Here is a 27,468-nt window from a genome sequence, read left to right as displayed (position 1 = left end):
TTCCTTTAAAGGGAGGAGATACTTTGTATTAACAAATCTTAAACTGAACAGAGGAAGATGTACACATACCCGTCCAGCAGATGGAAGCTGAAGCTGCACAAAATGAAATAAAGTGATGGATTTTTTTAATTGTGAGACTGGTTAATCCTACCCAGGCCAGCGATGCAATACCCATCACTTGAATGCATTCTTGATCTAACCATCTAGATCTAACCTCTAATGGTTTTGATCTAGACCATTTCTGAAGGAAATGCTTCAGCCCAATACCAGTTGCTATGCTCTGTGTAGGAGTCTTAGGTGAAATTAAGAGCCTGACCATGATATCAGACCAGGTGAGATTGGCCTTATCTTAGAGAATACAAATGGGAGTAATTTTTGGTGCAGAGTAGATCTGAACCCTGTTAGATACTTGTTCCACTGCATCTCTTACAACAGCTGCTGCCAGACAGGACTTAAGAGAGGGATGTGATCATCCAGGGGTGATCTGCCCTGCAGAAGATGACCTAGTGCTAAGGTAGTTCTTGCTCTGATACTCTGGAGAACACTGGGAACATGCTCAGTGCTCCACACAGGTAGGGTGATGTTTGCCTGATGTCTTTGAGTTCTTATCTGTGGCTGGGTCCTAGGTATCTTTGAGCTTATCCTTTTAGTCAGCTGGGAGCATTTGTTACCTGCTGGTAAAAGCTGAAATGGCCATCTAGCTTGGTAGATGTGGACACAAAGATTTAGGGCTGCAGGCAGTGAACTTCTGTTACCTGTTAGCTGCTTAGGGTCTACACCTACACATTGCTTGCTTTGTGGTTTTACTTTGCATCTTTACTAGTTACTGACCATTTTATTGGTCACCACATAGATTAAATCCATGTAAATTCAGATCAACTAACAAATCAAAAAACAAGAATTATGTAACTCAAAAACAGCAATGAAAATGCATTTTTATTTACTTCTATTTCATGTTGTTAGCTATCACTTTTGGTGCAGGGGTCTTTAAAGGCATAAGGAGCAGTTGAACAAGCTCCCACTGGCTTTTAGTGCTTTTGAAAGACCCCTTTTACTGTCTCAAATTAAAGCTAAAAATCTTCTGTGGAAGGTTGAAGGCAAATCTCTCATTGATGTCACTGGGAAGAAGATCTGTAATTGTTCCCTTAATGGACAGTTGCTCTTCCCATCTCCCCCTGTCATCTCCAAACTAAAAGCAATTCACTACTCCAAATCACAAACACTGTTGGTTTCTATCTCAAAATGCCTGTACATGTCCTGTTCACGGAACCTCTATTGTATCAATGAGAGTTCAGTCCCCAGAATGACTGCAGAAAAGCACAAGAATCTGGAAGTGTCCACAAACAATCTACAATGCAGATAGAAAAGTCTTGTTTTACATACGCTGGCAAAAACTAAACAGCTTTCTATCTAGCTCCTACTTGAAGTCTGATATCACTGAAGCTACAAGACAAGCTAACCTCCAAAGCTTATGAAATTATATTAAAATTTATATTTTCTCTGAGGAAATACCCCGAAGTCCTATTATCTTCAGGTAAACAAGTCAGTATTCCGTCTTCAACTTGTGGAATATCCAGTGCTTGTAGGCATCAACTGTGACCACTGCCAGGCCTGCAAAACATTGATACAGAATACCAGAGTAGTGCTTTACCTGCTGCCCTCCTCGCTCTGCACGGCAACCGTCCCCCTCCCAGCACAGCGCCTCTGCTGCCACAGAACCCAAGACATTTGTTTGGAACAGAGGAAGAGAGCTCATCTGGAATTGACTAAACTTCTTAATTGGGGTTGTTCTTCCCCACCCCCGAGGCACAGCCTGAGCACTCGCCCTGTTTCCATGCCAGCCAAGGAAGGCTGGGATTATCCTCCTGGCCCAGGCCCGCAGCTGGTGTCCGTACCCATCGGTGCTCCCATCTCAGCTGCCAACTCTTTTTGGGACCATCTGTGAAAATTCCCAGGCAAATGCCCTCTCAGCACTGGCTTATCCTGCATCCCAAATGTGGTGAGTGCAGCACGTACCAATCAGCAGCCTGTGTGCTGCAGCTTCTCTGCCCTTCTGTCACTCATTTCCATCAGAAACACTGGCAGGTACAGACCCTGCTGTACACAGCACCTGTGGCCACCTCAGCTACAAGGAATTAACCAGTAGGTCTTCAAGGATGTGCTGGTGGGACATCTAACTCTACCAACCTTTTTCCATTGCCTGTGGAAAGCAGAACTCCTGGGAACAGAGGTACAGACCCCTGGGCAGGGCTGCTGCGGGAGTGGGGGGGCTGGTTGTGATCTGCACTTGGAAGTCCCTCCCGGTCCCCACCTGAGCCTGGTGCCGTCGATCGCATCAAGCAGATCGACCAACTGCACCAGAGGAACCGATGGGTTTTTTTTATTGCTTGCATGAAGTCTAAGGGGAAATCTGTTTAAGACTTCCACACGCTTTCCACACAAACATATTTAGAAAAGTAAGTTCCTAAATGCTCAATTGTTTCAGAGCAGTTGTGATAATATTGGGAAGAGTTAAAAAAAATGTGCTTTACTCAGCAAATCTGTGCCAGATCAGTTGCCTGTTTTCTCCTTCCATATGAAAATGTTTATGTGGGTCTTTTTAAATACTCTGAGTTTGCAAATAGCTCACAAAGATAAATTTCACTTGTAGGTAGTACTAGCAGTCTCCCTCAAAACTCAGTAATTATCTCCATCTCTCAAAGTATAGTGCATTTTTTCCTCTAGGAAACCACTCTCTTTTTGTCTGGTTTGTGAGAATGTAAGACTGTTTTACAGGAATTCAGAAAGGCAGCAAAATGTTCCCACTAGATGTCAGTAGCAATAAAGATGACTGATGGGCAGGCTGTTAATGTTTAGGAAATGTAGGTCAGTTGGAGACGGAGCAATTGATCTGGCTTGATCACTAAAATATTTAGTTCATCAGTAGACATTCTGGTTAACACACTTAAGTTACTGGTCTTGGGGGAATCTGAAGCCCAGACAAATGTTTTATTTTGTTTTCCAGTTTATGAAATCAAACTCTTGAGTCTAACTTAACTGACTACGAAGACATGGTGATTTCCATCATGTTAAGATAACCATGTCTGCCCAGAAGCAGAGGACAAGCAGCTTTCTTGGAGGCTTGTTCAATTTAACAGTGTAGGCCCAACAAGCTCTCTCTAATGTACTGTAGCCTGAAGTAAAGTTCCCAAAGTGAGTCCTGAGGGCACAAGAACTCACTGAAACCCCCAAGTTTTCCACCCACAAAGCTCTGCAGGCAGGACGACCTTGCCCCAGCACATGACAAATCCATTAGGTGACTAACACTCAAGCACTCTGTGGTTGTGTTGGTCCAGCCCCTGGTGCTCCAGGGTGATGCAGCCCCACTGTGAGCATGGGGAGGGCTCCATAAAGCTGGTGGGGGGCAAGGGAACATGGCCAAATAACCCTGTGTCTGTAACTCCAGTGCTGACAGCATGCTGGCAGCTCCAGAGAGGCTCTTGCCAGAGGGTGAACCTGATGATTTGGCCTGTGCTGATGGGGGCAGGTGAGATCAATTAAGTTTTGCAGCTGAATTGTGAGCTGGGCCTGTGAGTCCAAGGATTCTTTCTCTGAGTTATCAAACAGGTGGTAGAGAAGACCTGGTCTGATTCCAAACTGAAACTGTTTCCAAGCCTTAATGCACTGGGATTTAATGTTTTTTTCTTTAAAAATGAATCAAGACATTGCCACATGCTCTGTTTTGTTCTCATGGGGAGCTGCCTTTCCTGTACTCACTGCTTCTGAGGCTTGTTGTATATAGAACGGTGATGAATTTATTTCCACATGGATTTTTCTCCTGTGTATTTAAGAATATTTCTTCTAATGATAAGGGACTTTCTGATGTGTTTTCTTTTTAGGAAACCAAAAAAAGAGAAATATTTAGGTGTGCTTTTGTCTTCTGTAATGTCATAAATTCAGCATTTAAAATCCTTAAGCAAACCAGCAAAACACGTATGAGGTTTCAGCATTTTGACACCCTATGCAATGATTCAAAAGTATTCCATGGCCAGTGACATAGGTCATTACCCATGGTTTTAAGATTGTCATAGCAACCCACTTCCCAGGTAGCATGTTTGTGATGACCAAGGCTTTCCAGAAAGCCTGTGCTTTCATTTGCCTGCTTGTTTCTCTTCCCACCCCTCCTGCAAGCTCAAGTGTCCCATTTTGCTGGTGTGACTGGTTCAACAGTTACAGCCAACACTTGTGCCCAGTCACACCAGCAAAGATTTCAGTCTGCAGTGTTTATTGTCTTGTCAGCCCAGAATCAATCTGTGAATTCTTGCAGGTATCACATGGTTTTGCCATCAGCCAAACAGAGCAGACTCTTGGGCCAGAATGAAAGAACTCAACTATTTGTAATGCATTTGTAGCTTAATTAAAATATTAAGATGCCAGAATTCTTCAGCTTTACTGTAATGGTAAATAACTATCCTTGGTCAGTATAACCGTGCCTTATTAGCCTGTAAATTTAGTATATATTATAAAGGAGTCTTAAGAGTTGAGGTTTCCTGGTCATTGAACACTGATTTAATGCTGCCCTCTAGAGGAGATCTTTTTTTAATGGAGGGAAACAAACTTCATGCCAAGATAAATTTTATGCAAATGTTATGCCATAACACTGTATCTTAACTGACAGCACACAGGGATGGGTGCACGTTTTGCTCAACTATATGGTTTGAAAAGATACTTGTAAAATGGAAAGAACAGAAACTGTCATATTTTTTTCCAAATCTGGTATTTTTTGGGAAACATCATTGTATACTGGATTCTTTTTTTTTTAGTCCCAATGTTGCCCAGACAATTTAAGTGTTATACAAGTAAAATCTATTTGTAGCAGATACTGAAGTTCCTGTTTGAAAATTTTGGAGAGTGGAAGCTTTGAATTATTCTCTTTACAGGCAACAGATTTATATTTAAGATATGCAAAAATATCAATAACAACAAATAATGAAGAGTTTTAGAATGTAAATGTCCCAAAGCACTTATCCTGGCCAAATACTGTAGATATCTGGCTGAGTTCAGATCAGGGAGGTTGGTTCCAACTTGCTAGTGTAGCTCGTACAGACCCAGTGCCCTCAGCAGGTGCCGAAGGGTGGATGGAGTAAAACCTCAGGATTGACCTCATTTAAAGCCCCTAAGTTTTACCTGAGAAGTACCTGCTGACTTGCTTAGAGCACAGTCAGCCTTCCCATTGTTCAAGGAAGATAATTTTCATGTGAGAGGTGAAGTATCTGGATAGATTTTGAGAGGCCAAAGCCACTTTCAGCCTGCCAAGGCAATCACTGGCACGTCCTGACCGTGGCAATCCTACAGGGCAGCATTTCTGTAAGGAAATGTACTGCACGCTTTTGCAATAGTGATAAAAAAAAAAAAGTGGAGGAAATAAAACATCTGGCCACTCTAGTTAGTCCAGCCTCGCTGCGTGACCTCCCTTTTGACCGTGTTCCTGGGACTGCAGGGAACCTGACTTAATTCGTACAGTTTTAAATACTTCACGGCTCCACTCTGAGGAATTTGCTGCACACCAAAGCAAACCAGTGAGTAAAAACCCACTTCCTAAACTTTGTCTTCCTTGATTATAGTTTATGATTGTAAGCTAAGAATTACTTCTAGTATTTTCACATCCCCAGATGAACTACTGCAAATTTTCCATAGGTTGTGTCCCATTAGATGGCACAACAAAAGGGATGTCTAACTATTGTCTAATCTGCAGCTAAAGTGCCGAAAACCTATCCCTTAGAAATGAATGGAAGAAGGACCTAATAGATTGTATGACCCTGTACCACTGTAGAGAGCCTGGGGGAAAACCACAGGAAGGCTGGAAAGCTGGGAAACATGAGTGTTTTCAATGCATAAGAAGTGGCATTATTGACATCAGAGTAGAACAAGGAATACATTATTAACATTTGCGGTTTCCTCATGTCTTGGGACAACAATCAGTCCCTGTTTGCTAAGTTCTGGTAGAAGTTGCCTCATAGCTGCACAGCTTCATGTTCACTTTTGTCTGTGTGTGGTTTCTTATATAACATAGATGTTAATGAATAGAAACTTAAAATGGAAGTGTCCCAACACTGTAAATTACACTGAAGCCACTTGCTGCTCTTCTCCATGCTGTTAAGCACAGCGTTGCTGCCTTAACTTTGAACAGTGCATGTTAGATGGTATGAAGTCTAGGTGGGTGCATATCAAACTTGCATTTTTTGCAATTAAATTAAAAAATTAGGATCTGGTGTCACAAATAAAAAAAAGCACCCAGGTTACCCACTGGATTTCCAAATAAAGCAGAAGAGGCAGCAAACTGGCAATAGCTAGGTTAAGAGCTGAGTCCTGTGGTGTTGCCTGGTTAGTCTCTCTGGCAGTGCAGTCTGACCTACCATTTCATAAGGTGGCAACTTTTTGCATTACTATCTGGGGTTCTTTTTTTCTGGTATCTTAAAAAAAAAAAAAAATCCAAAACATTCAGCATGATGAATGTTCAGTACAAAGTATCAGTCAAAACCAAAAATCTCCTGCTCTTGTTGCATTAAATTACTTTGGACATAGAAATATTGAAAAACTGGCACATACTCTGGCTTTTCTGAAACAACAATTTGAGAAACTTACACCTGATGGCGTTTAAAATCTAAATTACATTATATACTGTTTAGAAACACACATGCAATATGTGCTCTCTCTTGTCTGTGTTTTGTTTTGAAATGATGCTGATAGGGCTTAATCCCCTACTGTGTTATGCAAGTGTCCCTTATTTATGGGAGTGGTTGCATCACTCCAGTAAGGCTGTCAGAGGAGAAAGGGCTGTTGGTGTGTGTTGTGTGGACACCTCGCAGAAATTAAGCTTTGTTTTGAATGTATTTACATGGTATTTTAGACAAAGCTGACTACATCTCTGTAAAATGTTATCACCTTAAAAAGAAATATATAGATCCTAAAACTACAAAAAACATACTTAACATCTCTTATTTGCAAACTTTTGTGATTTTTAATCCTGTATGTGCCATGAGAAGTATTCTATTTACTCGTTTCTTTGGGGAACAACTACTTTAAAAATGAAGGCATTAATAACAGTATTTCTTATCCATTGTTTTAACATGTTAAAATGGTATTAATTAGTACTGCATCATGTATTTCTAGTTTAAAGCTGTAATGGACAGTACATTAGCTAGAGACCTCCAAAAATATATTTTCTTGTGCTTTCTGTAATAAAAGCAAAGACTAAGATTTTTTTTAAAATGGTCTCTCTGTACAGATTGCTTTTACAGTTGTGTGAATATGTATAATGAATTCTGCATTTATAACCAAGAATAAACTTTCCAAATTGTAAATGTTCAGGTTGTTATTATAAATAACTACTAAATATCTTAACCAGACAGAGTTCAAATAAAGATCAACAGCCATTATTAACTTTTCCTCCACTGTCTTTTGTTACTTAGAACCTGACTTTTACGTGACAGCCCAGTCTGACTTCCTAAATTAAATTTAAGGCACAGCAATTTGGTTTTGGATTCTCATTTAAATTGCTCCTGTATTTATCAAGTAACTGCAACTACAGATAATTACTGGTGGCTCTATGTAGTCAGTAACAAAGTCGGGCAAGTGTGTAGTTTTAAAAGGGTCTGACCCATTTCCTAGACTCTCCTAACAGATCTGCCAGTTCAAAACAGAAGAATGTGAACCTGCACGTGGAAGGAAAAAAATCTGGCATCTCTTAGACTGGAGCATGGTAAGTTGATTAACTTGGTTATGGGATGCAACACCTGCTGTGGCAAGTAACTCAACCCATCCCAGAACATTCTTTCTGGTTCTTTATCTTCCTATTTTTAATTAAGTAGTTCCAAGCCAACAGGAATGGAGGAATGACCTGACAGTAGCACTGCCCACTTTTCATCCTAACTACTGCTCGTCCCAGGAATGGCTCTCGGGTACTCAGACAGGTCTATCTACCTGTCACCAGCCAAACTCAAGAGTACAACAATATCAGTGGTTTCGTTTTGGTTAAAGTAAGTGAAGCTTGAATAGTGAAGTACATGTTGAACAATTAATACAGTGTTAACAACCTACAATACCACCTTGGGATACCTGCAACTGTCAACCTTCCTCCATGTGTAAGTATTTCAAAAGGCAGTGTTAAGACACAGCTGTAAGAACCATCCTGAAGAGCCCTCAGACCCCTGGTTACTTCTGAGGTGCCTGGTGCTGGCATGGGGTGTGGGGCCACCACTGGTGCTTTAACACCACAAGGTTCAGTTTCTACACGAGCTGCCAGCCTTGCAGGACCCCGGGGATGCTGCCTCTCCCCCTGTGTGCTATGGGACCTCGGGGATGAAGGGACCTCAAAGATGAAGGAACCTCTCCTGCCGCCCCAGGTTCAGCAGAGGCGCCCGAAGCACCGGTGAGTTCCTGCCCTCCTGCCTAGAGCTCTGGTTGTGGGCTGGGAGCGGCTCAGGGGCTGGGCTCTGCGATAAGGGCCCCGCAGCCGCTGCCCCTCACCCCGGCTGGCTCCGGCCAGCGCGGCGCGGCCCCGCACCGACCCCGCGGCGACCGGCAGGGGGCGCTGCGGGGCGGCCCCTCCCCGCGCGGGCCCCTCGGCGGGGCAGCCCCGCCCTGCGGCGGTGCGCGCTCCCGGCGGGGCAGCCCGGCCCTGCGGCGGTGCGCGCTCCCGGCGGGACAGCCCGGCCCTGCGCGCTCCCGGCGGGACAGCCCGGCCCTGCGGCCCTGCGCGCTCCCGGCGGGGCACCCTGGCCCTGCGGCCCTGCGCGCTCCCGGCGGGACAGCCCGGCCCTGCGGCGGTGCGCGCTCCCGGCGGGGCAGCCCGGCCCTGCGCGCTCCCGGCGGGCACCCTGGCTCTGCGGCGGGCTGCGCGCTCCCGGCGGGGCACCCTGGCCCTGCGGCGGCAGCTGATCGGGTGAGTCCCGCGGGCCGGGGGAGGCGCAGCCCTCGGGCCGCCCGCCCTGCCGACGTGGCTGCCGGGCCCCGTCCCGCCGGGCCCTGTCCCGCACGCGTCCCCCCGCACGCCGGCAGCGCCCAGCTCGGGCTGCCCTGCCCGGCCCTCCCGAGCCTCGGGTCGGAACCAGCACCGGGGCGGGGCGGGCAGCAGAGCCTGTCCGCACCGCGGTCACTGACGGCACCAAGACTTTCTCGAGAAGGGGGGTTCAAAGCCCAAGTGTAAAACCTGCACGATACCCGGCGTGCCTGTTCACGCTTCAAGCCGCTTAGAAAGCGTTTGCGGAGCTCAACTCGGCCGCCCGCAGCGCCGCTGGGCAGAGGGTCCAGCTGACCCGGTACCACAGCCCCTCAGAAAACTTTCCCCTGCACCACAAACGCGACACAATTAACAAGGTGTGTCTGCCCGGTCTGACACAGCAAGTACAAAACAATTCCAAACTTCCAATGACTTGTGTTGCTTCAACTGACAAAAGACCCAGCCTCTTTTAAGTGCTTTCTTTGCTTCTCCTCAACAGTCAGGGTAAGTTTAAGAAAGTCCTGATCGTTTTACTGTTCTACTACCAGCTCATACAGAAAACACAGGATTTCTGGAGGGGAAAATAGTGAATCAGTTTCTTGTTTTATCATCGTTTTTCTTCATTTGACAATGACTTTGTATTTGTGGTCAAATTATTTCATTTTTGTATAGGCAATATTTTACTAGACCAAGCATGGAAGTTTGGTATTGCCCTTCAGCATCCAATCTCTGAAACTCCTATTTAAGCAGACACGTGTTTCTACTCTACTTGACGGGCAATTTATTCAAAAAGTGAAACAAAGCAAAGGCACTGAAGCAGACCCAACCTTGCAGACCCAGCCAAACTCGAGGTTTCAGCTAAGGTTAGCAAAGATCTATACAGATGTAACAACTACCTGCTCTACTCCCTGGAAAATCAGGATCTTAGCAACAACAGCAAAAATATAATCAAAATTATCACAAGGTAGGAGACACCAAAGAGGGCTTCAAGAACACAGAGGGGAGACAGCACAGAGGAGTAAGGAGCCACAGTTAGAATGGGATGAAACTACAGAGGGAAGTCCTACCTGCTCTGGCTAATTTCCTAGGGAAGAATTTTCAGTTCTGGAGCCTGTTTATTCCCTGCATGTCTGTAAGAAATTGCTTTGATTTACAGCACAAGGCCTGTTCTTGTTCCCATTCCAGGGTTTGGTTTAGGGGCCAGAAGCAGGATGCTGGCATGTGTGGCAATTCAGGGAAATGTCTTTTGATCAGCTGACTCAACGGAAAGCATTACCAGCAGAATAAACTATGTAACTTTTAAAACTCACTAAGATTTGTTTCCTGATGCCGGCCCTAGCTCCTCCTGCAAGCTGTTTTTTCCTGAAGACCCCGTGAAGATCGTACAGGCAAAAGGCCAGTACATGTATGATGAGCATGGAAGACAATACCTTGACTGCATAAACAACGTTGCTCATGGTAAGTTAAAAGTCAGGTTATTTGATACCATGTTTTTCTAAGCAGAACAAGGAACAATCTGTACTTTTTACCACTGCTAGTATGGTGTTTGGGGGAGGGGGAGGTCTAATTGGAGAAGTGGAAGGAACCTCTCTAAAGCCTATAGCTTGGGAAATTGTGGCTCATGTTTGAGTTTCTGTGTGCTGATCTGCTTTCCAGACTTGCCTTCTGTTCTGTCTTGATAGAAACAGACTTATCTGAAATTTACAGATCTTTTTTTTTTTTTTTTTTTTTTTTTTTTTTTCCCATGAAAGCTCAAGGAAAGCATTGAACTGCAAGGCTAGCAAATGGCTTGGCCACTTGTTCTTTTTGTAACAGTTCTTTCTAAGGACACTGCCACAGCACCACTGCTCAGTGTGGTGCCTTATGAGTGTGTTATCGAGGAGCTGTTTCTTTCTCACAGTATTTGAAATCTCTCTAAATGGTCAGTGCTGTCACTAGCACCCAGGTAGGGCTAGGAATTCTTTTTTTCTATCCAAACCCTTTCCTAAATTATTCAAATGTCCAACTCCAAATACTATGATAGACACTGGTTTAGGATATCAATTTCCAGTGTTCAACTACAAGCCATAAAATACAGTAAGAGGCAATTTCAAACTTTCTGAGCAAAAAAGGTTTTAAGTGAAAGCTTTTATGATGTACTGAGCAACACTGGCTTTTGCTGTCAGTATGGTTAATGCCCCACTGGTAAAATATGAACATCAGTGGGAACAGCTCTGTGTGAGCTGAAAAACCCAAGAGCTAAATCAGTATGTGTGTTAATGAACACTGTAATCTGGAAGCACTCTCAAACCACTCTCCACCCTCTCTTGCAGTTGGACATTGTCACCCTGCTGTTGTACAAGCAGCCCATGAACAAAACCAACTGTTAAACACAAACTCTCGTTATCTCCATGACAACTTGGTTGATTATGCAGAGAGACTTTCAAAAACGCTACCTGAGAAGTTATGCATCTTTTATTTTTTGAATTCTGGGTAAGTTAACGTATAAGAATTGATCCTGTTTTCCCTAGTTATGTAGAGACAACTAAAATGCATGATTAGCAACAGCCAAATGCATGACCTGGTGTGGATGACCAGACACTAACTAAAACATGGTTTGGGATTTTTATTTTTGAAGAAACTGTGGCCCTTTTTACAACTCCAGTGACTCTTAAGCTCACATTTAGTAAGCTATCAGGAAATTAAACTAGTGCTTTATTTAAGGTTTTATTCTGTTTGTGAGGCCTTTTGACTACAAACCTTAATCTCAGTAGTTACTGTATTAGTTTCTGGTCCAAGTTGTCTTCTGAACTGGGAATTACTTCCATTATCAAAATTAAATCTAGCAATGCATATTACTGCTCGGGGCAGGGATTGTGTTCCTAAGCAAACCAGCTAAAAAAAAAGTCATTTCTGTACTCCAGCTTTTTAAGAGAGATTCTGTTCTGGTGAACAGTCCTACCTAATGAGTGCTAGTTACAAAGGGATCTGAGTAACCAGCATCAAGTTCTGTCTGTTCTCTGCAGAGAAACAGCATTGCAAGGGAGGTCAGAATTTCAAAAAACTCAAGACATCCACAATGAAACACTTCTCAATTTTTTTAAATTGCAGATCTGAAGCTAATGACCTTGCCCTAAGGTTGGCACGACAGTTTACAAAACATGAAGATGTTATAGTTTTAGAGCAGTAAGTATATTGGTAATTTATTTACTGGGGGTAGAAGGCTCAGTTTTGGTCTTTGGTTAGAGCACTTCTGAAAACCTGTTGTAGTAGAAAGATTGTAACCAGGAAGTTGAGGGAAGTAATTTTTTCCTCTGACTATTTATGAGCCCAGCCCAGAGAACTGTGTCCAGGCTGGGCTCTTCAGTAAGCAACAGCTGTTGATACACTGGCAGGAGTTCAGCAGAGGCCTGCCATGATGGGTAGAGCCCTCAGAGGTTAGGAAAGCTGGGTTTGTTCAGCTGTAAAAGACAACTAAAGAGAGATCTTACTACAGAGTTGTAGCTACAACTCTCTAATGGGAAGGAGCAGGAAAGATGGAGCCAGGCCTGAAGATGCATGGTGACAGGAAAAAGACAAATGGACACAAGTTGAAACCTGAGGAATGCTGTTAAGACACAAAACTCTTTTACCGTTAAGGTGGTCAGATATTAGGACAGGATGCCCAGAGGGACTGGAAGCTCCCTTGCTGGAGGATATTCCTAAGTAGGCCAGACACCCCTTCCAATTGCTCTGCACTCCTGTGATACTGCTGTGATTCTAGTCACTGTCCCTGGCAAACCAATGACAATGAAAACTGTCCCTCTGCATCCCCTATATTCAGATGTGCAAAAATATCCAAGTACTGCCAGGCTGACTGATAGAAATCACAGAGCTTTTCTCAGACCATATTCCCACCAGGTGACAAGAGCCCAGTTATAATTCTAGCTACCAGAAATGCTAATTCTAAAAAACTCTTCATACTGAGGGAATTACTGCTTAGTTCTGCTAATTGTTTTTTAAGTGCTTACCATGGACACCTGACATCCCTGATTGACATAAGCCCATACAAATTCAGAAATCTAGAAGGACAAAAGGAATGGGTCCACGTGGTATGTACCTCAGCCTGTAACTATCAACTACTTTTACATTTAATGAAGCTTTACTCACTATATTGACTACAGGATGCTGTTCCTTTGCATAGGCTCCTGTTCCAGACACATACAGAGGACTTTATAGAGAAGACCATGAAGACTCAGCAACTGCCTATGCTAATGAAGTGAAAAATATTATCGAGCAAGCACAGAAGAGAGGCAGAAAGGTACAGTGATTTCCTGATCCATGTCTTCCCTTAGAAATAAGCATGGCTGCCTGTCAATGCCATTCAGGATTACTGAGCTAAGTGGTGTGGTCTTGTCAAAAAGCAAGGATCACATAATCATGCAAGAATCAGGTAATGACAAAGAGCTTACTAACTGCTTAGCACAATTTTCACATCTTACTGTATTGTTCAGAACATAAAATGCTACATATGTTTCAGATTGCTGCCTTTTTTGTTGAATCTCTGCCAAGTGTGGGTGGTCAAATAATTCCACCAGCAGGCTATTTTCAGAAGGTTGCAGAGTAAGTGGTCGTTCATTATCTTTTTTAATTTAACATACTTTATAAATACAGATGGTAAGAGAATATCTCTGCCTGCTGTTGCTTGATAGGCAGGAAATTGCCTCTACCTTCACGTTAGAATGTAAACTTCATATAGCAAAGATCTGCTTTTAAACACGATGTAGAATATAAGTCTTTGCAAGTTTATTTCCTGAAAGTTTGCAAAGTAATGCTTTCTGCATGTTCTTAAACAGTAATTATGATGTTCTGCTTCCTCTTAAGAGCTAATGAAAAACTGTTATGTTACAGGCACGTGCACAAGGCAGGAGGCATATTTATTGCTGATGAAATTCAGGTTGGCTTTGGCAGGGTTGGCAAGCACTTCTGGGCATTCCAGCTCCAAGGAGATGATTTCATACCTGATATTGTCACTATGGGAAAGCCAATAGGAAATGGGCACCCTCTTGCCTGTGTGGCAACAACAAGAGAGATTGCAGAAGCATTTGCAGCCACAGGAGTAGAGTATTTTAATACAGTAAGTAAAAAGTTGACTATACTTTCCATCACTACGTGTCTAAATATTAGATAATCATGCAGCATTTTTATTAATGTTTATCACCCACGCAGTTAGTTTATAATAACTGTGTCTTTCTAGTATTTAACTATTTACTGGCTCCCTCTGATATAAACAGCAGTATCCTCATTATACCACTGAGGCTACACTTTCAGTGACAAAACCGTATCTTTCTTCCCTTTCCTTGTGTGTTCTTTTCCTAAATTCAGTTTGGAGGAAACCCTGTTTCCTGTGCAATTGGGTTAGCTGTGTTAGATGTGATTGAGAAGGAACAGCTTCAGGCTCATGCCACAGAAGTAGGAAACTTCTTGATGAAGCTACTCAAGGAGCAGAAAATCAAGCATCCAATCATTGGGGATGTCAGGTATCCGTGCCTTATTTACAGCTGTAGCTGCTTTTTGCTTCAGTCAAACAACTCAATCCAACTGATGAGGCTTTAAGAAATCCATCTGTGTTTTCAGCAAAAATCCACAGCCTGCTGTATATTAGATTAACAGAAAGTTGAGCTTATCAAAAGCCTGGTATACTTGGTCACTCTAGGCCTGTATTGCTTTATTGGTTGCTAAAGGAATTCACTTCCTTGTTTGAGCCCATACTTAAAAGTGTAGAAAGAACAAAATTAACAAGCTGGATGGAAAAATATGCTCAACATCAGGTCCAGCACAGCCATTCTGAGCAGAGAGGCCTGTACTGTATTACTGCATTTCTTCAGAACAGCAGTACTTCCCTATCGCTAGGCAGGTAATTCTTTATCACATCAGGTAATTCTCATGCTGTAAAGATTTGGTCTCACAAAACCCTGATGTCATTTTAGTTCATTTGTAGTTCCTTCCTCTGATACAGATGGACTGGTTTTATTTCTTTTAAAGGGGTTCTGGCTTATTCATTGGTGTGGACTTAATCAAGGATCAAACAGAAAGGACCCCAGCCACAGCAGAAGCAGAGCATCTAATAACAAGGTACAAGGGACAACTGGGTAGTTCCTCAAGAGTGGGAGCAAGCACACAACTACTACAAAGCAACCTTGCTACTCAGTTTTTAATACTTAGCAACCTAGCAGAAAAGAAACCAGAGTGCAGAAAGGCACTGTCTGGACAGCCTGGCTGCTGGTGCTTTCAGGTTTTTCTGAACTACATGCAAAGGTGTAAACATAATTCTTTGTTATTGTTCTTTGCAGACTTAAGGAAGAATATATTCTACTGAGTACAGATGGGCCAGGAAGAAATGTTCTTAAATTCAAGCCCCCAATGTGCTTCAGCATGGAGGATGCAAAATTTGTTGTGGACACAATTGACAAGCTACTAACAGGTAGTACAGATCAAAACTGCCCTATATAGAAGGTTGCCTTAAAGTCAATGCTGAGACTGCTTTTCTGAAGAACTAATACAAATCCATGATGGTAGATGATGAGCACATAGGAAAATACTTAATGTTTAGACTTCTCTTCCAAATTATTCTTTTTAAAGTTCTGTAACAAAACTATTTACTCCACAGATGCACATGACTTAAAATAGCTCTGGCAGAGGTTGAAGTGTTTACCCACCCAAGCAAGGGGAATGGGTAAAAGATGTTTTACTCTTGAAAAGCCATCATCTGTGTGCATTTGCCACTTAGCTTTTTATACAACTTCTGCACACTCGGTATTAACCAAGTTAATGTAAAAACTTGTCTCAAGAGTCCTGAGTCTGCTAAGTTCTTGGTTATTCTCTCTTCAGATATGGAAAAAGAATGTGTGACCCATCAGAAAACATCCACTCCTTCTACCTGAGCAGGTATTTATCTATATTCACCCTTTACTATTTAAAAGCTAGGGTTCCTAACATAACTTCACAAGCACTGTCACTGGCAGTAGAGCAAGACCAAGTTTCCTCAGAGATGCTTTTACTTTAAATTAGTTTGCAGGAATTCTGGCAATCTAGAAGCATGGACAAGACTTATGTGCATCTGGCATTCACAGCTTTGTCAGTCTGACACTTCTAGTATCACTGTATATATTCCAGTTGTTTGCAAGCTAGGTTGAACATGTCCCAGGAATGCTTACCACCACTGCATGCTGTGCTTGTGTGGGAAGCTTTAACAGTGACTGAGTTTAACCCCTGCCACATAAACAACATGCACATCAAGACAAAAAATACAGCTTTTCTACTAGCTGCCCAGTGCCTCAAGTCTCCAGACAGAAGCTGTCACAGCTGCACAGTGTCTAGTTAGGTGCATAACTACTGCTCTCCAAGTCTTCCTTTAACTGCCCTGAAGGGCAGGAGCACTGTATGCTCTGCATGCCACCCTTTGGGAACCTCCCAACTAATGCTAACAGCTTTATGAACAGATATAAACAGTAATTTTCCTACTATAGTTCCTGCTTTACTAATGTATGACTTGGAAATAGTATTGCCTTCTGTTCTCTTGTGCATTTTTACTACTTTGTAGGATCATTTCAGGTTCATGGCTCTTCTCATGCTTGACCATCAGTTCACCCCTATACTCAGAAATTTGTGACCATCACTAAGAGCAGGTCCTTGTAGGTCTTTCAAGCCTTGCAAATCTTATCTGTTGAGGGTCCCTCCACAGCTTGCTTATAGAGAACATCTAGCTGCAACTCATTCTGCCACCCGCTTGGAGCACAGTGTACACTTGGAGTTAACACCTCAGTTGTGAACACCACCCTTTGGTAGTTAGTACTTCTTCAACCTACTCTAACTAAAAGACAACCAAGTTTTCTGTTACCAACTGTCCAGTAAAACTCTAGGGACCTGCACAGGAATGTCCTAATATAATCATTGTAATCAATGTAATCAGTGGTGGCCCCAACCACTATCTTATAGTCACAGTGCTATGGCCCTTAGCTAAGGAGAAACATGCTTTCAGTTCAGTGCAATATTAGTATAGCAGGCACAAGAAAAATGTGTTAACATTTTATTTAACAAATTAATGGAAAGATATACAGCTGTTTGTACTACTTATTCTTAAGAACAGAAGGATTACTCAACAGTGCCAGTTTAACTTAGAGGCCTAATGACTTAACGTGCTTGTCTACAATCTGAACTAAGAAAAATGCCTTTATTTTCTACAGGAAACCAAGAATGCAAAAAGCCTCATACTAAGTACAGTAATAATAGTGTGACACTTACATGTAATGTAAGTGAAAATGAGGCAATGAAGTAGATTCCTTTTAATGATGCTTTTACAAAAAACCCCCATAACATTATTTTCTTTCCATAGGTTTCAAACAATGTTCAAGATCTACTACTAAGAAACATTATTCTACTATAGTAATGAACATTTAATCTTCATCCTAGCATGTCTTTGACCAGATAAGTTACCTTTGATTTTGTTATTAGTAAAAAGCTTTAGAAGAAATAAATCTTACATGAGTTTGTTTCAACTCTGGCAGAAGTGTGAAACTGGCTTTTATTTAAAACAGCATACCTAAACCCAATTATAAAGGAATACATTTCTAGTAGCTACAATAAACTGTATTTTCTAAATTCATGCTCTTTCAGATTGACTTTTTGAAAATTAAGATGAGCCAATGGGTTCTCTCCTTTTCTATCTATTGCTACCTATGCAAACACCATTCTAGCTGCCAGCACAGCCAGTCCTCCCCAGGCTCCTCTGACCAGTTTCAGTAGCCAGTTTCATAACAAGAGCCCTAGTAACACTATATTCAGCCAACAGTCTCAGCAACCAGCTTAGGTCAAAAACTCCAGTCCTGTCTTTATAACATCAAATGTACGAGGACCAGACAGCTGAGGGCCATGGCTCCCAAACTGGTTCTTAAAAATATTCTGTCCTCAGAAGTATCCAAGTAGGATTAGTAAATTAAAAGTATATTGCAGTCCTAAGCAACAACCTTGAGTACAAGCCCTTGCTTTCACCAGCTTATTACATGTTCTTTGTATCACAAAACTTTAATGCAAAGAAAGGGAAAGTGTCAGCTCTGCATTGAAGTACCAGCATCCTCAAATTCTGCTTAAGGCTACATCACCCAAGAACCTACATCCAGAAACACCAACTTAACAGCCAGCTGACTATCAGCACACTCTCCAGAAGTACTACAGCACCATGGGCCTGATACTATGCAAATTCCCTGCTGGGGGGCAAACTGTTTGCTAGAAAAATACTGTGCTACTCCTCACTTCTCAAGAAAACAGGTAAAAGGAGGCAGTAAAGCATTTTAAATCTTGAGACAGTAATACTTTTAAATACTGTACTCACTTGTTTCAGCAATCTGCAATTTCATTTGCAAATAAGCTGGGCATTAGGTTACACACTCCAGCTGTAAATTTGTCGTGTCAACTATCAGGTTTAGAATCTGCTGCATCTTTTTTGTACTCAAGCTTTCCACTTAACCCCAGAAGAGCCTTACAGGCTTCTAGTTTACAGTAAGTATTTCATTTCAAGGACGGCCAGCAGGGAGCAGCATATTATAGTACCTGCAGGAATAGCTGTATCTCTTGGTAAAAAAACGAAAAGATCACTAGTGACAGCTGTTTGTCTTATCTTAGTTACTTGGTTTCATTCCACTTCTGGTTCCCATTTGTTTGAATATAATTTATTATAAGAAAAAGTGTCACATTTTATCTTTAAAAGTAAAGCCCAAACTGATGACTGCAACAAATCTCTAAAGTTTACTTTGTGCAGCAGGACTTATTTATAAATCTGAGATTGGGATCATTCTGCAGCAAGACAGGCAAGTGACATGATAGTTACTGCCTTAAAATATGGGTAAACTCTTCAGAAAGGAGAGCATATTTCTAGCTGGTTGCTCATCTCTACAGAAAAAGCTGCCTTTTTAGAAGTAGCTTTGTTGTCCTCCCACAACCTCAGTGGAAGTTCTTTAGCCTTTTCTGATACACAAAAAAAAAAAGGCTGCAAAAATTCGCACTTTGCATTGGTAATTTAAGGTCTGTCTAACCTGTCTTTCAAGGCAGGTATTCATACTACTAAGAACCTGCAGAAAAGTCTCAGACTCAAGATAGTGACACCTGAAGGAAGCACAGCTAGCTTCTTGCACACCTCTCAGCTTCCTCCAGCAGTGCTGTCTAGACTCCCAAGCTCTACCTCTGCCTCTGGCTCCTCCTAGCAGAGCCCTACAGCACAAACACTAACAGTTATGCTGAGCCTCTGTGCTTGCCTAGAGCAGGAGCCAGCAGCACAGCCTCCACAACAGCTGGGGCTTTCACTTCTCTTCCAGGCAGAAGTGACTGCGGTTTTTAGCTGCCACTTAACTGCAAGTGAGCACAACTATCAACACAGCCTCCTAGTTGTAAGATTAAAAACATTGAAGCACAACTCATCTATCAAGGTGCTGCCATGAGCTAAGTTCTGAGAACAGCAGACTGGCATTTCACTAAGACATAAGCTGAAGAATGGCACAAGACACTAGATCACGCCTTTTTTATTTCAAAAGCTAGGATAGCTTCAATATCCATGTCATGGTGAATCAGAACACATGTAAAATACCTTACAATACATTAGATTCCAAAAAGGTACCAAAAAGTACAGTAAAATTAACACTTCCATTACAGGAAATGTATGACACAAAACCAATACAAAATAAAAAGGTGGAAAGTGACACTGGTTCCCTAAGATGCATCTCATTCTGTACAACTGGAGTAATGCAGAGTCCATAGTTAACTCCAAGAGGCAGTCCCTAGATGCAGAGCTGCAGCTTTAAGCAGACCCTCAAAATCAGTTTCAGTTTAACCTATTAATAAAATCATTAATTAATATCTTCAGCAAGGCTGAAATTTACACACCACACTGTCTAGACAACTAGTTATCTGTAAGTATTCAACATGTAAAACATTTCCAGGGAGCTCTTCCAAGTAAGATGCACATTTAACAGGCCATAGAAATTTATTGTAAAGTTAAATTTGGTACAGAACTGAAATATCCATCTACAGCATTGTATACAAAACCTATGCAGTCATTTTCCAAAAGAGACCATGCCACTGCATACCTGAATAAGTTTGATCAATATGGCTTGTAGTTATTCTGATGACCACCACGTCTTGGTGTCTTCCCATAATTTGCACTGCCTTGACCTATGAACAAGAACACAAATGCATTAAACTGCTAATTAGGTACGTTTGCTTATACCCAATACAGTTCTCTTTACTTACTGTAATCATAGCCTGGTCCATATCCATAATACCCATATCCTGAATAATCATAGCCTCCATAGCCACCATAACCTTGCTGATAGCCGTATCCTTGATTCCCATAACCCTGGTTCCAGTAATTGCCATAACCTTGATTCCAATTTTGACTTTGAGCTATAGAAGGGAAAACCATCCACAAAATCCCATTTTAGTACACACAACTTATGTAGAATGTGTCCATACTAAAGTAGTGTGTGTGGTACTCACCGCCGCCTCTTCCGCCTCTGCCTCTTCCTCCATAGCTGCCTCTTCCTCCACCACTACTGAACTGCTGCTGCTGGTAAACTTCTTTTGGCTGTGCTACTTTAATCTCACACTGAAAATAAGAAACAAGGAATAGTGTGTGTACTGTCTCATGGCAGCAGCACCCAACCTAAGCACCTAAGAAAGCCAGAGGTGACTCGAGGCAAAGGAGGATACAGGCTGTGCTCCATCATGTGACTCAGACTAAGGCATATCCAGAAACATCTGATTAATTGTGCCACCTGGGCAGAGGTAAGACTGCTGCCCACTCTAAGCAGGCCCCTGCTTTCTGAGTATTTTATACTGCCAGCTCCCTACTATCAGCTTTCCCCATGGAAAAGACAGGTAAGTCACTACTGGCCATACAAAGCAGGCCACTGCTGTCAAGAGTGTTTTATACTGCCTGTTTTTTGTCAGCTCCACAATGGAGGGGGTGCTGAGGCCACCTCAGTGCAGCCACCACTCCTGGGAGCCACAAGGCTGCCCTCTATCCTGGCACAACCTCCAAGACAAGGCTGTAGCTACTGGACTGCTTCCCCTGAGCTGCACTGAATGGAAAAGGCTCTGAGAAACACACCAGGACAAGTGCTCCTGGCAGCCTTCACACACCCTCTACACTGAGCATCTGTGCTGGACTGTGAAGTACACTTACCAACACTTGAAGTCTAGTAAGAACAACTAAAAGCAACCAGAAGTGCTGTTTCCAAGACAGGTTCCTAAGCTGCAGTTCAAGCTGTCAGCCAGCTTCCTAGTTCCTGACTCTGCACAGCCAGAGAAGAAAGCTACTGATGCTGTGAAAGGAACAACTCCCTGTGATGACAATATCTCAGCAAGCCTAGCTTGGAATTCTTCACACAGGAGCTTGAAGGTAACCTGCTCTTTTTATTATCACTATGCCACAAAACCAAGCCATATTTATGAGATAATCAGATAAAGACTTCTCATCTCCTAGGCATTCATCTCTCCTGAAAACAAACAAAAGCTACCAGTTTATTAGGGTTGCCAAAGTTTATTCTGTACTGCCGAGACCAGCCTAAGACCAAGTGTGTTAGACAGAGTGACCAGATCTAGTAAGACTCTGAAGTGGTATAAGGCCAGTGCTGGCCATGGAGCAGAAGAGGCCAGCATACATCATTTGCCTCCAGTCCTTCTCTCAGCTTGACACATGAGCCCCTATCAGCCATCCTCCCAGATGAGCAGCCAGCTTTGCAGGGCATCTTTACAGAAGTTCACATCACCAGCTCACCAGGCACAAGTTGCCATGAACAAACATCTCCCCTCTGGATCCTTGTATTGGGTTTATGGGACAAGGTTTTGGTAGCAAGGGGGGGCTTCTGAGAGAAGAAACCAGAAGCTGCCCTGTGTCAGACAGAGCCAGTCTCAGCCAGCTGCTTACAAAGACAGCACCTGTAAGCTTTGAATTCATGTATGTGCTCTATGCTAAAGCAGGTATGTACCTGTTGAAATGGCTTATATTGCCAGATTGATAAATAATCCAATTTTCCCACATGTATTTAACAAATGCAATTATAGATACTTTACATACAAAAGCCCCCTACTACATAGCAGGTATTAAACCCAGAAGTATTGGCAAAGAACCTTGATGGCCTCTGCAACTGAACTTATGGCAAAAAACACAACCCTGTGGTACATTGCCAGCTGTCTCAATAGTAATTTTGGTACCTTAAAATCAGAGGTCTACAAGATCTTTTCAGATGATAATTGTAATGGTATTATGATTGAGAACTTGGACAAAAATGTAGTCAAAGTTTCTACCTTGCTTCCACTGACGTTATGGAATTTCTTCTCCAAAACCTTCTTCACTGGATCCTCTTCCTTGAAAGTGATGAACACGAACCCCCTCCTTTTGTTGGTCTTTGGATCCATTGGAAGTTCAATTGCTTCAATCTGAAGACATTAAATACCATTTTCAGACTTGTATTTCAGCAGAATAGTTAAGTGCATGGCATTTGGGACAGCAAAGCAGAAACTAAGTTTCATACCTATGCATATCATGCAACACCAAAGTTGCAATACTCTTCCTATACTACCACTGGCTTTCAGACAAGAGGTTTCAATTTTATAGCTCTCAAAAACAATTTTAATGACATAAAATGATCTGAGTTAAAGACAAGGGCTTCACTAGCAATGGAAGCATCTAGGTGCAGTATGTGTTTTCCTTGCTCTCAAGATGGAAAGCCTCTGGATCAGTTACAGAAGGCTTGATACATATGAAGTTAATGTGCAACTTGAAATTATTAGTAAACTAGACAACTGGAAACTACATGTGTCAGTGTTTACTAAGATAACATTACACACCTCTCCAAATTCTCCGAAGTATTCCCTGATTTTCTCTTCTGTGGCTTCTGGGTTTAGTCCACCAACAAATATTTTCTTCACTGGATCCTTTTTCATTGCCATGGCCTTCTTGGGGTCAATTAGTCGGCCATCTAGCCTGTGTTCTTTCTGTTCCAGAACCTGAAAAATAGTTTGACAGGATTAACTGAAGCTGAAAAGTTTCCTCTAGAAGTTAAGAATCTGAAATATGAGTCTTAAATTTACCTTTTCAACACTCCCAGGTTCTTTGAAGAGAATAAATCCAAAGCCTCTGGATCTTCCTGTGTTAGGGTCCATCTTTATCGTGCAGTCAGTTACCTCACCAAATTTGGTGAAGTAATCTTTCAAGTCTTTTTTGCTTGTATCCCAACTGAGGCCACCAACAAACATCTTCCTGAAATTCCAAAGACATAAGAGCTATTTAGATTCAGGAAGTACTACAGAAAAGCACAAGCTGACTGGTAAACAGCTCGGCAGCATTGTCAGAAAACAGGACCAGCTGCTGAAAGGTGAACACTTCTGCATCTGGCCACAAGCCAGTGATGCTACATAAGTGCACAAAGGTGGGTTCTCCCTCTCTTTTTGAAGGAATGACAGTGAAATCTGAAGTTTATTACAGAATATAGAAACAGTAAAAATTGCCTAGAATATTCCTTGCCAATAACTTAAAATTCTTTCAACAGGCTTCTGTTACTTGCCACAAAGCAGTATTGATTATCAAGTACTGCCAATTATGTCTTTTTAAAAAGAACCTAGCATCATTTGTACTGCTTTGAAAGCATTCAAGATAGAGTAAGGCATCAAAACCAAAATACTTGAGCTCTTTTAGGATTTGGAGAAATGGCTGTAAAAATTTGAGTCCTAAGAATTATCTACAGGATTTAAATCAGGTATCTATGACGTCCAAGAAAAGTCACACACAACAGATGGGACTTTGGACCTGCCATAACTACTGTGTTGAGCACTTCTTCCTGCTTAGCTACCAAACCTAGTTCTATCTTCATCAGCACAACAGGAGTATCTCTACTGTTAGTCTTTACTTTCATTAGGCCAACCAAATACTTCTCTGCCCACTTTCCCCATATAAAGTATCCTCTGAAGCATTTCAAAGAACACTGATGAAACACCAATACAGAAGTGAAGCTAACAAACACAACTAAGGTCAGTCAATAAGGCACTTTTCAAATGAAAACATGGCTGTCTTTTCCATTTGCAGAGTTTCCAAGTTTAACAAACAAGCTTTTAAAAGCATTCAAGCTTTTTTGATCTGACTCTATAGACTAAAGCAGTACAAGTTGTAATTACTCTGTTTAAAGGCAACCTAGATTTGTCATTAGAAGCTCATAGCACTTCAGAAATTAGACTATGTTTAATTAAATTGGCTTTTGGTGTTTATGTGCAACTGATTTGCTAGAACTAGCATCTGTTTGTGCTCAAAAGGCAACATGAGAAAAAAGAAATGGTAGATACTATTGTTTTTCCTTACACAGGATGAAAACAAACCCTTTGTAGGCTAAACCCCTATTTTTTCAGAAGACTGAGCTGTGCACTCTTAACTGACAAGTGCAGCATGATACACTGGGTCCAAATGAAGTCTGTGCTTCTTGCAACCATTACAATAGAGCCTCACAGCAAAGCCCTTTTATGAAGTTTACTAAGCCTTTCAATAACAGGTGAAAGAAAGGAAACTTGATGGATTCCTTCTCACCACAACAGCTTACTGATCAACCACAACTACTATAATCTGTACAGACAGTGGTTTTCCACAGCAAACCCTGCCATCATTGACTACACTTGGTGTGATCAAGAGAAACTCAATCGTTGGGGGATGACAGGAATTTGTCTGGAGGCAGCTTTAGCTGCTTTACACCACCATCATGGGACTGAGGTGCACACAGATATGGCCACATGTTAATTCACCTCTTAACCAAGGAGTAGATAGCTCACCTTGCAATTTACAGTCCTTTGTTTTGTACTTGGAATGATTGATACCTACATAACAATATAGAGCCTTTGAAATTAAGACCAAAGGCCTGGTATTCACCATTGCCTTCTGAGGCCACATAAAATGGGCAACTGCACTCTCAATATGTAGTCTCTTCCTCCCCAGTGTATTAGTACAGCTAAATCAAAGCATGTTTCAGCTTTTAACAAAATACTATAACGTCAACAAGCCAAACTGTGCCTTGGACTGCTCTTCTTACCACAGTGCTCAATTTCCACACAGGCAAATCTCTTTAAATAACTGCTTTTCTTTCATTTCACAAGGATTTGGGGTTTAAACTTGACACCTCTTAAGTGAGAAAGTATCACCCACTTTTTTTTTTTAGTATTTTTGCCCTGAAAAAGTAAAAAGAAAATTGATGCACAGCTAAAAGGCCTGGTTTTCAGTCCCAGTGTCTGCAAGAGGCACATCAGGCCCTAGTTTATAGGAAACTCGTGCAAGTTTTATTCCTTCCCTTACAGCCAAAATCTATCACGGTACCATGGCTAGAGCTCTCTTTTTAACCTAAGGGATCTGACCCTCCGTTTCTGGGCCCAGAGATAACAAAGGGAGTTCTCATTAAATACACGGGGCAGCCTAAATAACAAAGAGCCGCTCGAGAAACAGGCAGGTGATTTCCAAATCAACCTCTTCTAGTCGTAGACAAACCCAACTCTAACAGGCAAGAGAACACTCTGGTGGACCAGGATGCCACTGCAAAAACAACAGCGAAACTACACTGACTGCTGGGGAAACACCTGCGAGAGGTAACCCGTTTTCTGACAATGCTGCTTAGAACCACACCAAAATCGCTCTTACTGCTCAAACACACCGCCTCGAGCATGCCGTGTGCCCTTCACTCTCGCCAAAAATACTCAGCGTACCCCGACGAGCTCCCGGAAGCGGGATTATTTCTTTATATGCGTAACACAAAACCCGGCCGCGATCGGCCGCGCCATCCCCGGAAAGTTTGAACCAGCCCGCCCCCCATCCCAGAAAGAAAACAACTCCTGCCCCTCCGCTCCCGTCGCTAAAATGGGAAAGGATGGGGACAACGCGGGAGGCGAAGCGAGCCGCGGTAAATCCCCTTCCATTTTACAGCGTGAGACGGCAACAAACCCGCTTCCCGCCCCTCCCCCCGCCACCACATGGCGCCAACAAAAGGCAGCTCCAGAACAAAGGAAGCGCTGCTGCTGCAGGGCCTCCCGCTCGCCGCCCGCACCATCGCCCCGCCGCGGGGCCGCCCGCCGCCCTCCCCCGCCGGGCGGAGCGGAGCCGGGGCCGCCCTTGCCCGCCAGCCCCGCTCCCGCTGCCGGGGCCGCGCTCCGCCGCCGCACATGGCGCCCGCGGAGGGGGTGCGGGCGGCCCCGCTCCCGCCTCAGCCCGCCGCTTACCCCGCATCCTCCTCGTTCTTGCTGGCGTTGATCTGGTCGCCTTCGGCTCCGTTCTGGCTGGCGGCCGCCCCCGCTGTTCCCGGCGCAGGTGCCGTTCCCGCCGCCGCCGTTCCCGCCGCCGCTGCCCCCGCCGCCGCCGCCGCGGCCCCGCCGCTCTCGGCCTGCTGTTCCCCGGCGCTCTCGGCCGCTTCGTGGCCGTTCTGGGTGGCGCCGGCGGCGGCCGCCAACTGCTGCTCCGCTTCGGACATGCTGCCCCGGCCGCAGAGGCGAGAGGGACGACAGGCGCCTGCGGGAGAGGAGGGCGGCCCGCGGGTCAGCCGGGCAGCTCCCCCCGCCGCGCCGGTCTGATCCGGTCCGCTCCCGCCCCTCCCCCCCTACCCACCCCGCCACCCCCTTTTCCGCCGTCGCCATCCCGCTCGTACTCACTTTAAAACCCGCTCCCAATAAAATCCGGGCCGGCCGGAATCGGATTAAAACCCCGCAGGCGCTGGAGCTGACAGCCCTCCCCGCGGCGCTCGGCTGCTCCGCACCGGCCCCGCCGCCACCTCCTCCTCCCCCTCAGACACGTACTCTCCGGCCCGGAGCCGTAACGCGTGGCCGGCTTTATAGGGAGGGAGCCGCAGCCACCCGGCAAGAAGCGCTGCCTCCGTTGGCCGTTGCCGCCTGCCACTCACGCGGCGCGGCGGTTCCTGCTGGCTCCGCCGCCGGGCGGGGCGGGGCTGGGGCGGGCGCGGCGCCCGGGCCTGTCGCCTGGCGGGGCGGCAGGACGAGGGGAGCGGGAGGCCGGGCCGGGCCGGTGCCCGCGGGCTGCCCGGGAGCAGCGCTCTGCCGCGGGGCCGCCGCCTCGTCCCCGTGCGGCGGGCAGGGGAGGGTCCGCCCCGGCCGACGTGACCGGCCTCGCGAGACGCTTCACGAAAACCAGCCGCGTGAGAGGCAGGAAACGCAGCCCCTGAGGGTGCGGGGCCCGGGCCGGGCGGGCAGAGCCTGAAGCGGGGAGCCCGGCCCCGGCGGGCGAGGGGAGCGCGCCTGCGGCTCGAGCGCGGCATTTCCTTGCTCTGGTTTAACTTGAGGTGCGGTGTGTGCGCTGAGTCAGTTACTCCAGTGCGAGGGATTTACTTAATGTCTCCAGCTCTGCTGGTTTTGCAACCGAGAGGGGCAGAATTTGTTGTTTTTAATGGAAGCAGATCTGGATGTTACATAACTGCGGGAGCCGTGAGCATGTGCCTAGGCCT

General features: G+C 44.1%; 2 protein-coding genes across 7 annotated transcripts; one reads left to right on the top strand and one right to left on the bottom strand.

The window, feature by feature from the left end:
* Window positions 1-26,826, bottom strand: HNRNPAB (heterogeneous nuclear ribonucleoprotein A/B). Of its 5 annotated transcripts, none has more exons than XM_051631621.1 (9): window positions 26,663-26,826; window positions 26,237-26,522; window positions 23,084-23,252; window positions 22,841-22,999; window positions 22,298-22,429; window positions 20,486-20,594; window positions 20,240-20,392; window positions 20,077-20,161; window positions 1-1,611 (listed from the first exon to the last, which is right to left on the bottom strand). In XM_051631621.1, exons 2-8 carry the CDS (start codon window positions 26,482-26,484, stop codon window positions 20,091-20,093), a joined length of 1,041 nt encoding a protein of 346 aa, XP_051487581.1. In that variant the 5' UTR covers window positions 26,485-26,522; window positions 26,663-26,826; the 3' UTR covers window positions 1-1,611; window positions 20,077-20,090. The 5 variants fall into 5 exon arrangements, with proteins under 5 accessions (XP_051487581.1, XP_051487583.1, XP_051487582.1 ...); XM_051631622.1 differs by lacking the exon at window positions 1-1,611 and adding an exon at window positions 19,497-19,821; XM_051631623.1 differs by lacking the exon at window positions 20,240-20,392 and having other exon boundaries at window positions 26,663-26,825.
* On the top strand, window positions 8,838-17,501 carry PHYKPL (5-phosphohydroxy-L-lysine phospho-lyase). Of its 2 annotated transcripts, none has more exons than XM_051631620.1 (13): window positions 8,838-8,923; window positions 10,320-10,438; window positions 11,293-11,452; window positions 12,071-12,145; window positions 12,963-13,050; window positions 13,143-13,259; window positions 13,479-13,561; window positions 13,850-14,075; window positions 14,324-14,478; window positions 14,984-15,073; window positions 15,292-15,422; window positions 15,830-15,886; window positions 17,334-17,501. In XM_051631620.1, the coding sequence occupies exons 2-12, from the start codon at window positions 10,384-10,386 to the stop codon at window positions 15,880-15,882; spliced, it is 1,233 nt and encodes a 410-aa protein (XP_051487580.1). In that variant the 5' UTR covers window positions 8,838-8,923; window positions 10,320-10,383; the 3' UTR covers window positions 15,883-15,886; window positions 17,334-17,501. The 2 variants fall into 2 exon arrangements, with proteins under 2 accessions (XP_051487580.1, XP_051487579.1); XM_051631619.1 differs by lacking the exon at window positions 8,838-8,923 and adding an exon at window positions 9,240-9,484.
* Window positions 26,827-27,468: the final 642 nt, after the last annotated feature.

This window comes from Apus apus, chromosome 13, assembly GCF_020740795.1.
Source record: "Apus apus isolate bApuApu2 chromosome 13, bApuApu2.pri.cur, whole genome shotgun sequence".
Taxonomy (NCBI): Eukaryota; Metazoa; Chordata; class Aves; order Apodiformes; family Apodidae; genus Apus; species Apus apus.
Note: the sequence above shows the minus strand (reverse complement) of the source record. Positions and strands in the feature narration are given on the sequence as shown.

Coding starts and splice junctions, on each gene's coding strand:
- PHYKPL (XM_051631620.1), top strand. CDS start 10,384: ATGTATGATGAGCATGGAAGACAATACCTTGACTGCATAAACAACGTT. Junction 13,562..13,849: donor TATTTTCAGAAGGTTGCAGA/GTAAGTGGTCGT, acceptor GTTATGTTACAG/GCACGTGCACAAGGCAGGAG. Junction 14,479..14,983: donor CCAATCATTGGGGATGTCAG/GTATCCGTGCCT, acceptor TTTCTTTTAAAG/GGGTTCTGGCTTATTCATTG.
- HNRNPAB (XM_051631621.1), bottom strand. CDS start 26,484: ATGTCCGAAGCGGAGCAGCAGTTGGCGGCCGCCGCCGGCGCCACCCAG. Junction 23,000..23,083: donor AACCTGGGAGTGTTGAAAAG/GTAAATTTAAGA, acceptor ACTATTTTTCAG/GTTCTGGAACAGAAAGAACA. Junction 22,430..22,840: donor ACTTCGGAGAATTTGGAGAG/GTGTGTAATGTT, acceptor TAATGTCTTCAG/ATTGAAGCAATTGAACTTCC.